Source organism: Condylostylus longicornis, unplaced genomic scaffold (assembly GCF_029603195.1).
Source record: "Condylostylus longicornis isolate FDR11 unplaced genomic scaffold, ASM2960319v2 ptg000001l, whole genome shotgun sequence".
NCBI classification, from domain to species: Eukaryota; Metazoa; Arthropoda; class Insecta; order Diptera; family Dolichopodidae; genus Condylostylus; species Condylostylus longicornis.
Window position 1 is genome coordinate 354678 of NW_026577970.1, and position 14694 is coordinate 369371.

Sequence of the window (14694 nt, forward strand, 5' to 3'; positions counted from 1 at the left end):
TAATAGTCCTAAAAATAATGCCAAAAAAAAAAACAAAAATGTTGCATTTCGTAGCATGTTGTTACAAAACAATGGTTTTTTAGCATTAAAAATTCTAGTCAGCTTCACTGGCTTCAATTCGTGTATTATATATAAAATATATTTATAATGTATATTCATTTATTTTTACTAATAATACGTTCTTATATCACTTCTCCTTTTACATAGGTTGCCAGAAGTGTTTGTAATTTGACCTTATGGCCACCACAACATAAAATTCCATAATTTAGTTTTGAATCAAAAACGGACTATGAATATACATATATATGTATGTGTTTCAAAAAGATGAAACGAACAATATTTTTTAAAGTGCCAAATATTTTTAATAACATTCAAAAATATGGAATTGTCGGAGTTCAAAACAAAGATAGGATTGAAGATAAAGATTTAAGAAAAATGACAAAAAATATAGTTGACTATGTCAACTCTGTGACAACAAACTTGTTATTCTATATGCGAGTGAATATGCCATAACTGACTATGGGACGGGCTATGACTTCAAAGTGTCGTATTACCATATTAATTTATGCAAAATTCCAGTACTGTGATTTGAAAATTTTCTAAGATATTGCCAAACTATAATTGAAGTTGATATTTTAAAATAAAAATAAAAAATTAATATTAACTAATCTCCATATTTCAATAATATTCAATATTAAAAAAAAATACCAGCAAAATAAAGCAATGAATATCAATAACCTTAAAGAATGAATATCAATGAATATCACCTACCTAGTAAACTCAATAACGTCAGAAACTGGTTCATGGTTATTCACAATAATCATGCACTAGCCCTATGTTCCTCCTAGGAGCGAAGTAGGATAAAAAAAAAGAGCTTATTGAAGTTGTATGGCAGCTACCACAAGCAGTTGAAAAGTTTCAACGATTTTTTTCACACATAACATCCTTAATAATACAGTTGTTCTCACGAAATTTCTATATTATAGCTTCAATAATTTCTGAGATAACGGCAAATAACTGTTCGACTTTTACGTTTAACGATAAATACATAGTATGTATGTATTTATCGTTAGACGTAAGTAGTAATTACATATTTGTTTGCCTAATAGAATTAAAATTTGCTGAACATAAATAAAAATTGCTGATGTTACTCATAAAGCTGAATGCAATAGTGAACCTAAGAGCACTTTTTTTTTAATAGAAAAAGAAAAAGCATACTTTTCCTAGAAAAAGTATGTTAATATACAAGTGATCGATAATTATTTCTGCAAGAAACTATGAGCTATTAAATGCTACAATAATTTAGGTCTATCTGGTATAAGAAAGTTTATTAAAAGTTTATTTAACTTGAAAAAACTTTATAATACTTTTGATATAACGTTTGATATATAACGTTAGCATTTCCCCAATGTTTAAATTTTTTCAAGTTTTCTAATTCAAACTTCGTTGTTTAAAAAAATTTAAAATCACAAACATGTCAAAACATACATACAATGGTTGGTATACTTTAGTCGTCGTAATATAGCATAATTTTAGTTTAATCACAGAATGTAACATCGTTCCAGTAATCTTCTGGTTTCTCGTTATAAGTTTCGGCAAAACAAATATTATACCAATCGTCAAATTTGGAAAATTTTTTCTAATGGTTCAGGTTTGTATGTTGCTACCTGATTTTTATAGATGATCACATGGATAACCAGCAATATCTTGACATTTCCAAAACAAACCTGATAAATAGTATCGAAAAATTTGATTTTGTTGGTCGTTATGGATATTATCGGGATACCGACCAAAATCATAAATCTTATTTTGTAAAAAATGTTTTTCTTATAGCTGCCCAAAAATACTCAACAAACTACCACGAAGTTCAGACCTCAATCCAATGAGAATTTATGGACCCACTTAAAGTTGAATGTGGTTAAAAGCCTACCTAAATCCAAAAGAGAAATATAGAACAGAAAAAGGGTCAAAAAATCCGGAATGAATTGATATGGAAAAATTGATTACTTTTATGAAGCGAAGGCTTTGGACTGTACCAAATATAAGGGTTACCACACAAAATATTAAATTTAATTATCGTAGCAGGGTTTTATTTCTTTGCATAATATTTGATTGAAAAAAAAATTAATTTTGAAAAGACTTTCTTTACATTTTAATTTGTTGAACTTCTTTGTTTTTGTCCCTTTTCTTATGTGGTTTCTTCATTAAAAAAATTATTTTAATGCAATTATGTTTTTTAAAATGAGTAATAAATTGACATTTACAAAAACAATCAAAATCAATGTATGTCATGCATCTATATTAAAGACTAAAAGTAGAATTTTTAAATTTTTTTTTATTTTGAAAAGACTTTCTTTATATTTTATATATGATTTTCTAAATTATGGAAGGTTTATAAAATTGCAACAATGTAATTTAAAATATGTTCTTCGTTTGTCTTTTTCTAATTTTCACACTTTTATAATTCAAAACCCAAATTTTCTCTTTTTTATATAACTAGAAAATATTTATGTTTGATCACACATATTAATGTGTGGTTTATTTTTTTCGAAATGAAAACTTTTTATTTCTTTGCGACAAATGGCGTTACATTTTTCTCTTTTTAAGTTTTTTCAAGTTTTATACCAGACAAACCTTGGTAACCAAAAAGTTTTTCAAGTTTTGTAATGATGCAAAAAATGTTTCCCACTAAAACATATATCTTATATAATCACATATATATCTACATACATATTTTTACGCGTTTACTATATTAATTCTTATAATTCTTTTTAGTATTTGATTTTAAGTTATATTAGGAAATATTTTCACAATGTTTTTAATTGAAAATATTACCTATGTCACTGATTTATCTAAACTACCGCATCAGGAACCTTAAAACCTTATATATTTTTATTATGTTTATAAAAATGAACATAATTTTCATAGGAGACAATTTGAAACGATTCATTTTTTATAATGATTATAGGATTATAAAGACTATAATAATTATAAAACTTAATACAATAATAACAAATTTTAACTTAAAATCTAAAAAAAATGTTATTAACTTTATTTTATGTCGTGTATTCTATACAAAAATATAGCACTAAATTTTTTTTACTCAGTGTATTATCACTTTTTACTCTTAGTTCTCTAAGATATGTTGCCTGACATGGTGGTTCAAAAAAGAATCTGGAAAAAACTCGACAATATATTTGATGAAGTTATAGTTATAAATTTGAGCTGCCGTGACGAGGAGGAAGAGGCGGTTGCCCAGCTCCTGTGTTCATGTTTGGCTTTGGCTGGGAGGAGGCGGAGATTCCTCGGGTCATTTTTTTGTTACGCACTACGGATCTGGCAAATGTAAATGCTAGAAGCCTTAGCCAGTTTCTGAAAAGCTCGAGATGGTTCTCGTAAAGGCGGGGGATTTTGCGAATCCGGCGGTATCACAACGAGCCTTACTGGCCTATGTGTACCTTGCGGTAGCCGAGTTGACGTAGCCTAACTAGAATTTATATGGAACAATAAATTTATTTTCAGAAGATTGGGTATAATCAATCAGAAAGCAATCAATGCAGCATCGTTGTGTAATCATGTAAAAATCATGTACAAAAATGCGTCAATACAATAATACTTTAAAGTTTGGTGTCCAAAAATGTCAAAAATACACATAGTATGCGTTCCATATTAAATCAGCTGTGCATCAATTTTTTTGTGATTTTGCATAGATTCAAAGTTTTTAATTAAAAGAAAGAACTACATAATTGACTATTTTAACTCAATAACTAATAAAGTTAATTATTTCTTTATGCACGATATTAATATTTTTAAACGTTCAATTATATTAAAATCTCCAAGGCTTAATTGAAATTAAAAAATTGTTTTAATAGATTTTCAGTTGTTATAATTATTTTAATACTTTTACATAAAACCTTTTCAAAATAAACGCCAAAAAACATATGATTTAGAAAGTGTCCAAAAATATTGCATCAGCAAGGTAAAGGCATTACATCGGTATAACATTAGCAACTTTTTTTGCATCGACGCTGCATTTATGCACATTACTTTTGATTATTTTTACATTATACATATTGTCTGATTTATATTCAATTAACAGTAGAGGCAAATTAATTTCTGGGTTTAGGAAAAACTAAGTTTTTTCCAAATAGAAAAAAATTAATAAAAAATTTCTAACGAATAAGAGAGTTTGACTGTATTTCAACTGCAACATATTAAATCAAAGACTCAAACATTTAACATACATCAAATCCAGTGTAAAATTTTGCGCCAGAAAAGAAACAGTCCGTGACTTCAATAATGCTTTAAAAAAGATTTAAGTACGGTATTAATACGGTTGAAGTACCGTCTCAGAGCTTTCAATACCTTTACATTGTAAAAAAAAAAACTACTAAAGCTTTTCGGACATTTTCGAATACAATTTTTACCATATCAATACAACTTTGACATTTATTTGGAAATTTCAATTTAAAGTGCTGTGCAAATGTTCATTTTTATAAAACGTTACCACATCATTAAAAATTTAGCATTTTTATGCTGCATTTTAAGAAAAAAACTTAATAACTAGAACTTTATTGCTGAAAATATATGCTAGTTCATTTTATCGGTTGTTTCGGGCAACATTTATATGACAAGGTATAAGAAAAGCGTGCTCGATTTTTTCGATACCCGATTTACTTTTATTTTACGTCTCCACTACGTATAAAACGCATTTAGGATAAGTGTAAAATGTCAAGAGCTTTTACTAAACTTTTGGAATTTGATACTTTGTAAAATTTACGTCGTAAGCGCATTATTGAAGTCACGGAGTATTATGTGTTTCCCGCTTTTACAGCGTCATCAACTGAGCTTAAATGAAACAAATATATCAATTAACTAATTGTTGTTATACCATTTATTCTTAAAGAGGAAATGAAAAGGAAAATGAAATAAAATATAAACAAAAAAAATAAATAATGAAATTATTAAAAAAAAATTTTTCTTTCTAATAATCTAGTTTTTATGTTATATTTGCCTATATATGATTAGTATTTATGCTTTAGAAATTTATAAAGAGGAATAATCAACAATGTGTTTGTAAATTTTGAACAAGTGTTGATTCTATTTTTTAATCTTCAATATTCAATTTTCAACTTTGCTGAAAAATTTACTTTTTTAAGAACATGAAAAAGGTTATGTTAATTCTTCAACCGCTTGGTTCATGTCATTTCAGTGCTATGCAGTGGTTATGCACATATAAAACAGAATTTTCAAAAACAAAATATTAAGACTTCTGTATGTAAGGTTTTTGAAGAATTTTAAGAAACCTTTGTTAAAAAATGTCAAGCTTTGATTTTTAAATGAATGATTAATTTAGAAAAATATAATGTTATTCTTCCTAGAAATTAAATAATTTAAAAAATTTAGTTTTTGTTGTGAATTACGTATTCACAATAAAATTATGAAATATAATTGCGAAATAACGTTTTGTGTTAATTAAAAATTTGTATTTGGTGCCTTAGTTATTACCAACCGTAAAAATGTACATATACAAAAAATTGATTAAACTATTATTTTTATTTTTACGAATGTGATACTACAGAAGGATGGATTTAAAGCAAAATACATATGTGCACATATGCATCAAAACTAACTAAGTTTTAACGTTATTGCTTCTTTTCAAAGAGAAAAAGAAGAGTAGGAAAGATATATACATACGTACAAATATAGGTATTTCAATTATATGTATAGCTGCCACAGACATCTTTATTCTTAAGTTACTTATTACAGGTAGCAAATTGAATTTTTAATAAATTACAAGTAACAAAATGTTTTTCAGGTAAAACCAAAATAGTAAATACATAACAAAATTGTTTTTGAATAAACTACATAACATATTTACATAAAAAAATAAAATTTTTAATCAATTTTTCTTAAAACTAGTAAATTTTATGACAAATGTATTCAACTAAATTCACAAAATTTTTTAATTTTCTTTCGTTTGTTAGAGATTAAATTATTTAAATTGTTCAAATCTTGACATTACTAAGTAATTGATTAAATGATATTTGCCACCGGCGGAAAAATAGAATTTAAAGTTCTTAAAAATTAAAAATGCTTCGGTGGCGTCGAATTCGTTTTTCCTAATGCTTGTATATATTTATCCCAGATGACCTCGTTCTTTGGCAAAGTAAATGTAAATATAGCATTTACGTTCTCCTTTTCTCCTTCTTCTACTTTCCTCATCCTTCTACGTAACACCCTCGGAGCATTTATATGACACAAAACCTATTTATGTGAACGTAATCAAATATATTATTATATTTTATTTAAATACGATTACAATAAAAACTTTAAAAAGTACACCGAATCTTACTAATTTATTAAGTCATTTTTTCTTTTTAAATAAACTTTAGTACTATTTTTTTTCAAATTCACCTTTGTTTTGTGCTACATATTATGAACAAAAGACAAAATTTAGTTAATATAAATTATAAATCTTCATTTTATATACTAACACAAAAAATTAATATAATTATTCACTAAATTTAAATTAAAATTAAATTTTAAACAGCAAATAAATTATTTTACCGCGACACAGCCTTCCCGTACGAAATTTATGTATGGACTAAAGAAATGAATAGTCTTTTTTCTGAACAAAAAACTTTGGATACACACATACGCAAAAATATCAAAACGTCGGGGGTTTTCGTTTATTCAGTTCTAGAACAGTTCTAGTTTGTAGCACGTTCGTAAATTCACGCTACATACACTAAAAATATAGATCGTTCGGAAATTACTGGTTGCAATAAAGTGCGTTCGAAAATTCAATATTATTCGCAGACTTCTAGTTTAGTTTGAAATGAAGCGCAGACTTCTAGTTTAAATTTTGTCACTTCCTCCTGAAACTTTTTTTTTCAAATTTAAAATTCAAAAAAATTTTAAATTTCAAAATGGCAGATTCAGATATAGAAGGATTATTACAGTGTTTTCTTTAAGTCTTCAATCTTGTTAAAATTTCCATATTTTGCAGTGAATTGGAGGGCGAAAAATATTGCGGTACTATTTCATAAAAAATGTCATTTCTGTTATTTTCGAACGGACTGATTATTTAGAAGTTTCAGAATTTGTAGACTGCGTAAACTAGATATGTATTTCAGTTCTAATGTAGAATTTTCAGCGCAGCGTGCATAAACGAAAACCCCCGTCTTGTACATTATAAGAGTCTATGATAGCCAAGCATATCCAACGAAGAAAAAATTGTCATAACATTCTTGAAAGAAAAATGAAAACAAAACTAATAACTACCAACTGTATAGGGTTGAACAATAAAATATAATAAAATCATAATTTTTCTATATGATTAATAAAATCATAATTTTTCTACATATATTTGATGATTTCTCTACTGTTTTTTCTGTAAGCTTATTTTTTTTATACTTTTCTACCAATAATTAAACGAGTAAATTGAATATCAAATATGAAATTTCCCTTTCTTAGACTTACTTATTTACATTTATTTCATTTAATTTTTTTCTAACAAATGTTAAACAATTTTAGGTACATATTATGTGAATGTGTAATAATTTTTGAGTTTTTAAAATTCTTTTGAAACAAAAAAATAACACATACTACTCCAAAGTAGAATTTTAAAAAACTTTCGAACCAGAACATTGAACATAAAAGCCAATAAAAGTTCTTGTTTAGAATGTTAAACACACACATTTGTAAAAATATTTTATTCTTGCAAAACTAAGCACGCACATTTAGTTATTCCTAATAATTTTTGTATTTTATTTGTACGTTTTTGTTCTATTTATATATCAATCAATTATCACATATCAATTAATTATCATATACATACATATCTAAATACACAACATAAATATGTACATGAACGCATGATACAGCATATTATATTCAAAACCAGATCGTACAAAAGGTTGCCGCACGAAGGGAAAAAAATTACAATTTACGTTTTGAAAAGTTACCCAGTTAAGAAAATGTTACCAAAATAAGAGCGTGCTATATAGTCAAAAGTACAAAAACTGATCTGGTGACCGCAAAGTTTATTTCTTTCATTGTTGCTCAAAATTTCAAGAAATTCTTTCAAAAAATTTTCCTTTTGAAAATTAAGAAAATTAGTAAGCCTTTAGGTTAGTTTTTTGGACAATTAAAACTCCCATTTACAATATTTACCAACGACATCTGAAAGCAATAACTTTTTTCTTATTAGGGTCTTTAACAGGAAAAACGTTATTTTCAGTATTAAGAAGAACATGGTCTGCTTTTGTTTCAAAAAATAACAATTATTTAAGAACTCTAGCATTAAGAATTTAAAAATTTATGGAAAACCTATATACCAAATTAGAGTTAGGTAGAAATCTACCAGAATGGCAAACCAGCAGATCCTAAGAAAAAAATTTTTGTAAATTTCTGCACCTTCGCATTCATATATTTGCGATTTCTTTTGTATATTTTGCCTTTTCTTTTTTGTTTTTATATTTCGAGAAATAACAGAAATTAAAATGTGGTACAGGTTTCAACGAAGCTAAATAGATGGTTCTGACAAAAATGGACAGATCGTAAAATTATTCATATCTAAAAATTTTTAACTGGATTGGATCTCTTGTAAATAATGGATTTTTGATTAAACTCAATTGCTATCATGAACCAAATTGCAAGTAGTTAAAGGCTTTTATGTTATATATAAGCTAGTATTAAAACATAATTAAGGTTCAGAAAAATTCTAAGAAATTCGACTGAAGGCCGGACATTCTTCCAATAGTGCTAGGTACTTTAAATCACAAAGGCAGGTGACTTAAAAACATTAATTCAGTTTTTTTTAAATGATAACTCATATTAACTTTTGCAATATTAAAAATACTACGTAGGTATACCTATCTTTCGTACTTCAGTCTTGAAAAACACTCAACTGTTTGCTTTAAAAAAAATAAAACCATATTACACTTTTCTTTTCACGTTCTGTAGAACCTAAAATGTTGTAACTTATAATTGAAATACTGAATGAAATGAAAGCGTCATTTAAGTAAAAATATATCATAAGCAAACTTACAACACACACATCACAATGGCGGGCATTCTTCCAATAGTGCTAGGTATTTTAAATCACAAAGGCCGGTGACTTAAAAACATTAATTCAGTTTTTTTTAAATGATAACTCATATTAACTTTTGCAATATTAAAAATACTACGTAGGTATACCTACCCATATGAATTTCATTTTTAAATTTAAAAAAAAAAATCGATTTTTTGGGGCTTTGTGCAAAGCCCAATGAGAGCATATGACGGTTCATCATGTCTATTACGGACCGCTTTGCCAATTTTTTGTTATGTCAAGTTACACACTAAGTGATGTACCTGCATATATTATGTATCAACACACCAACAATTGGATAACTTTGAAATGTTATTTATCCAAAATATGCACAAGGTATATACGTACATACATATTATTGTTCTAATGCTTTGTATCCGCACTATTATTATTTTTTGTCCTAAATAGATACAATTGATGCCGAATTTTTTATGAGTCTTGAATAAAACTTTATTTTTTAATTTGTTCATATTTTGTAGTATTGGACAGCTCTTCATCTGTTTATCAAGTTGGAAAACATTTTTTTAAATACTTACAGTAACACTTTAATAAAATTTAAACTTATTGTTTCAAGTAGAAGTCAAAATCCTTGTAGAATAATAATTTGTTTATTATCTTTACTCAAACGAAAATAATCAAAAGCAAACTAAATTGAATTCAAACATTTTTTTCTTTTTATAGTAATTTTGAATTCTAAAAAAACTCACCCCTTGCAATTAAAGCCATTAAAGTAAGCATTTTTTAACACGCAATCCAAAATGTTTTCTTAATTAAATGCTATAATTTAACTGCTTACAAACGTATATGCACATATAATTATTAGCTAAAATTGGTTGATGGCTTTCCAAATTTTTTTCCAATGACCAAAAATATGAACATACATATGTACGTACATGTGAGTATAATAATACACACTGTGTATACTTTGTTTTTAAAGTACGCAAATGAAAAAACCCTATCAGTATTTTCACTATTTAATTCTGGCTTCAAATGTATTTCAATACCACAGAATTACCAATTAGGAAGAACATCATTTGTTCAGTCATTGTTGCCAAAGCCGAATATTTTATTCAAAAGTAGAATTTTTTTTTCGAATAATGCATATATTTTTTCAGAGAAATATTCCACTTTATTAGGGAATATTTTACTTTTAAAGTGAAATTGAAAAGCATATTTTTTTCGAAAATTATTCCACTAAAAATTAAATTACTCTACAAGGAACCGACAACTCTTTTTGTCCAAATAATGTTGTTATCTTTAAAAAATGTCATAATGTCATAATTCACTCTTTAAAAGAAATGTATCAGGCCGTACCTTAGACAACTTTTACTTTTGCAATTACTGCCTGAATTCAAAATCGCTGCACGTTCATCTACACAACTAAATCATTGCATAAAATAAATCGAGTACGCTAACTAAAAATTGCATACAGTTTGTAAAAACTTATAAACCTCTTGATTGCTTAAATGCATGCGTTTATACGGTTGCATGTGTCAAGCTTGAATGTAAGCCTTTGGAATATAAATAAGCAATCTCCAAAACTAATTGATGTATTTTGGATAGACAACTGCTTCAATTAACACCTGAATCTAGTCAAAAATTAAAAATTGTTCTATTGGTTTAGGAAATGATTCCTCGATATATTCAAATTTCCTATGAAAAAATTTTATAACTTATTAAAAATATTTCAAATTTAGTATTATTATTTTAATTTAACATTAAAAATATATATTTAATTTTATATAATGCGTTCATATGGAACCTTATAAAATATTGTTGTTTTATTCATATAGCGCTGACAGAAGTTATTTTTATTTTTTACAAATAAACATATAAAAGTTTATTTTTTGTGCAAAATTAGCATATTTTTTCAGAAAATTTTGGCAATACCACTCGTAGTTAAAGATTTATTTTCTTGACAGTGATAATTCCTTTCTGTCAAAAAAGCTGGATTCATTGGTTCGTCAGTTAAACGACGAGCTGATGTATTTTACATAAAAATTTGGATTTGACATTCATTTTAATTTTAGTACAGCTTTTTTTCTCCCTCTTAAAAAGTTGAATCAACTACAACTTTAGTACGAAAGTTTTTTTAAAAACGTCAAATTGATATATACTGAAATATTACAATTATATATATGTAATTGTTGTCAAAAAGTAGTAAATTCATTAAGCTGGATTCACTGGTTCGTCGCTCTCGAAGTCAGTGGTTCCGCTCGATGACCGCAACTTTTTCATAACGTATACTGAACTATTCCAATTACATATAATTCCTGTCAAGAACGTAATAAATGCATCATAATAAAAAAGAAGATCTGCTTTTTTCAAAAGAACCAATGAACAAGCAAGAGAAAAAATAATTCGACCACAAATAGCTCAGCTCAAAAACCACGAACAAATGAATCCTACTTAAGAGACAAAATAGTGGGATTTTACAATTTCTATCATAGTTCACTTTTATTTAAAATATTTAGGACCTGATCGTCTGTTTATCTTGCTATTTTACTCGGCCAGTAAGAACAAAGTGAGTGAATTATTCGGTATTGCGTATCTCGTTCTTTTCTAAAATTAATAGTAAATTTATTTACTTTATTTTTGAAAGTACAACGTTCAGTTGGTAATTTGAGAAAAAAAAGCACACATGCAGTTGAAAAAATTAGTAATCTTATTGGAAAAACGAAGTTACATTAGAAGAGCGGGAATTCTGATTTGAAAGTGAAGAAAAAGTGAGTAAATAAAACGAGATACACGATTAGGCTGTTAAAATATTAGGTCAATGACGAAGGTTGGTTACAGATTCAATGTTATGTCATTCGTGTAGCACTGGCATAGTGGCAGACTATTACACCCAAGTCTTCCATCAATCTTCCATCACCAAGTCTTCCATCCATCAAGGGAACTGGTTAGATATATAAGTCTTAAGTTATAATTTTTGCAACAAAATTTTTAAATTTTTTGTGTTAGGTCTATGGCTATTAGATAATATCAATCTGAATAAAATAGCAGGATATACGATCGGGTTCTTAATATGTATTAGATTTGGTCGCATATGTAAACTCTACCATAACAAAGTTTTTTCGTAGGGTGAATAGCTGATAATATCATTTAAGTTTAAAAAAGAACAAGACAGATATGCTAAGGTGAATTGTCAAAATTCATATGAATACGAATATTATGTGTATAAATGGGACTTCCCAAAATAAAGCGAATTTCGTTTAACGCTGGGGTTTTTTTTTGACATTTTTTTTTTGGATGTCTATGTAAGATATTACATGCAAGATACTGAACAGTTCATTTTGCCGTCGGCTGTTGCTCTGTTTTAACAAATGGAAATCATCCTCGTTGTCTTTCACTGATTTAATTTTACTCTTATAATTAGCAAAATGGAAGTGAATCTTGCATTATCAAATTAATTTTTTTCTCAAAAATGCACTTCAAAATCTGGCAAAGACAAAATTTTCCCTAGTTACACCGATTAAAATATATTCAAGGTGCAAAGCAGAACCAGAAATAAGAAAGAGTTTTTGGTAAAATGTCGCTACGTGCACCGAAATCAAATTTTTCAGAAACTGAAAATTAAGAAATGCCTTTTTTTTTGGGCACAAAATAAACATAAAAACAAAACGTAAAAAAAAAATAAAAAATTTAAATTTTAATATTCTGAGAATTTTAAAATATATTCAAATAATTTTAAAAATGATGTTGATGAATTTGATGTTAATGATGTTGATTATTTTGTCTTCCATTTATTTCTATTTCATTTTTTTTTAGAAATCTTGAAAATTTTTTGGATATAAAGTTTCTCTTTGTCCGTTCATTCGTCTTTGGAACCGTTTGCAAAACTTCTTGAAACACAATTAAAAATATAAAGCTGAAATTTCATAGCATATAAATAGATCTTTACTAGAAACTTACTTTCGCAGAAGAAAAGTTTTAGCTATTTCCTCTTTCTTCTGAAAGTTATAGCCCCTGAAAGAGCCTTTTTAAAGAAAGGTTAAACATTCAAATGCGAAAAAAATTGCGGCTGGCATTTTTTGCAGCGGTACAGTATAATTGAATATTAAAAAGAAATGTCTGCTAAAATTAACCGTCACCTAAAGCCCGTTTCTTTTCAAGTTTTTGAAATCGGTTTTATTTCTGTAAAAATAGATTGTGGAAGTCCGAAACTTTTCTAGCTTTTAGATACTTATAAAAAATTTTTCAAACTCCACCTCCTCGCAAGTTTCCGCCTCTTCAAATTTATAAAAGTCGCATCTTTGGCAGCACATATTTTCGAAACTGTAAGCTTTTTCAAATTTCTATGAATGAAAGCTAACAATAAATCACGGAATCAACCGTTTAATTCGAGCAATATGTTACCGCCTCCAGTTTTTTTTAATAGCAGTATTCTCGCTTGAAAAATTGCGTGATTTAAATTTTTAAACAACTTTAACAATTTTATTAGTTACTTTTAATAAGATATCTTTTCGAGTTGTAAATACATAATTTATTTTGTTCATAAAAAACGAATATCTATGTGTTAGTGTCTACACATTTTTTTTTTTCCTTCTTCACTCCTAGGAGGAGTATAGGGCTAGTGCTTGATATCTATCATGCCCTAGTTTCTATAGTCATAGAGTGTTAGCTAGGTAGGTGACTAGCCTACCGTAGTTTTTATTTATATTAAATATTTCAGTTTATTAATATTTTACTGTTTACTTTTTCTTAGTCTTTAGTATCGAATATTATGAATATTTGAAAATTACTTGTATAATATTTATTAGTATTGCATACTAAGTTATATAATATTGAATATAATTTTTATAGTGACCTGACCGGGGTTTGAACCCGAAACCCTTTGTTTAAAGGGCCGGTGCAATAACCGCTGCACCAATGGTCAGATAGTGTCTACACATACTATAACAAAATGTGTACTTAATAACGCAGTCAGCACTTTTAATAATAAAAAATAAATATAGTGGTCTTTTGAAAAAAAAATTTGAAAATCAAATCATATGAACTGAATAATCTCAAGATTTTAAAAATGTGTAAATTTTTGAAAAATTTTTGAATTATACATATATTATGAGCATGTTGTGATGTGTATTTCTAACCCAGCATTTACACATACAAGTTACTTGCAAGCAAGTTTGTATAATATTAATTGTCAATTAGTTTTTCGAAATGTCAAATTACTTGCTATTATGACGTAGGCGTTTAGCAAGTTAATTTTTGAAAATGTCTTTGAGAAGAAAACAACTAGCAATATATATAATTGTTTATAAATTTTAGAAACCATAAGTTTGCTAAGTTTAATTTTTTCAAAACAAAATTGAAAAATTTTAAATTAAAAAAAAAAAAAATCAAAACAACAAATTTTTTTTTGTGAATTTCTCAATATGTCAAATTACTTGCTCAAATTACTGGCAGCAAAATTTTCTTGCAAGTTGAACTGCAAGTAAACAAGCAAGTAGAAATATTTCAATGTGTTAGTAAAATTTTTGTATGTATTGCAACTTTCTTGCAAGTAACTTGTACGTGTAAATGCAGGGTAACAAAAATATTTGTATATGTTTTTGTATTTTTGACAACTATACGCACACATAAAAACGCTTTTT

General features: G+C 27.1%; 1 protein-coding gene across 2 annotated transcripts in view; it reads right to left on the reverse strand.

The window, feature by feature from the left end:
* Nucleotides 1–10066, reverse strand: part of LOC129608301 (guanylate kinase) — a 103735-nt gene extending 93669 nt beyond the window's left edge. For both annotated transcript variants that reach the window (XR_008696891.1, XM_055519762.1), the window contains exon 1: nucleotides 9805–10066. Coding sequence is in view for 1 of the 2 variants with exons in the window: in XM_055519762.1 (XP_055375737.1) it covers nucleotides 9805–9835 (31 nt within the window). In the remaining variant the exon portion in view is untranslated. The remainder of the gene's footprint in view (nucleotides 1–9804) is intronic.
* Between the last annotated feature and the right edge of the window lie 4628 nt (nucleotides 10067–14694).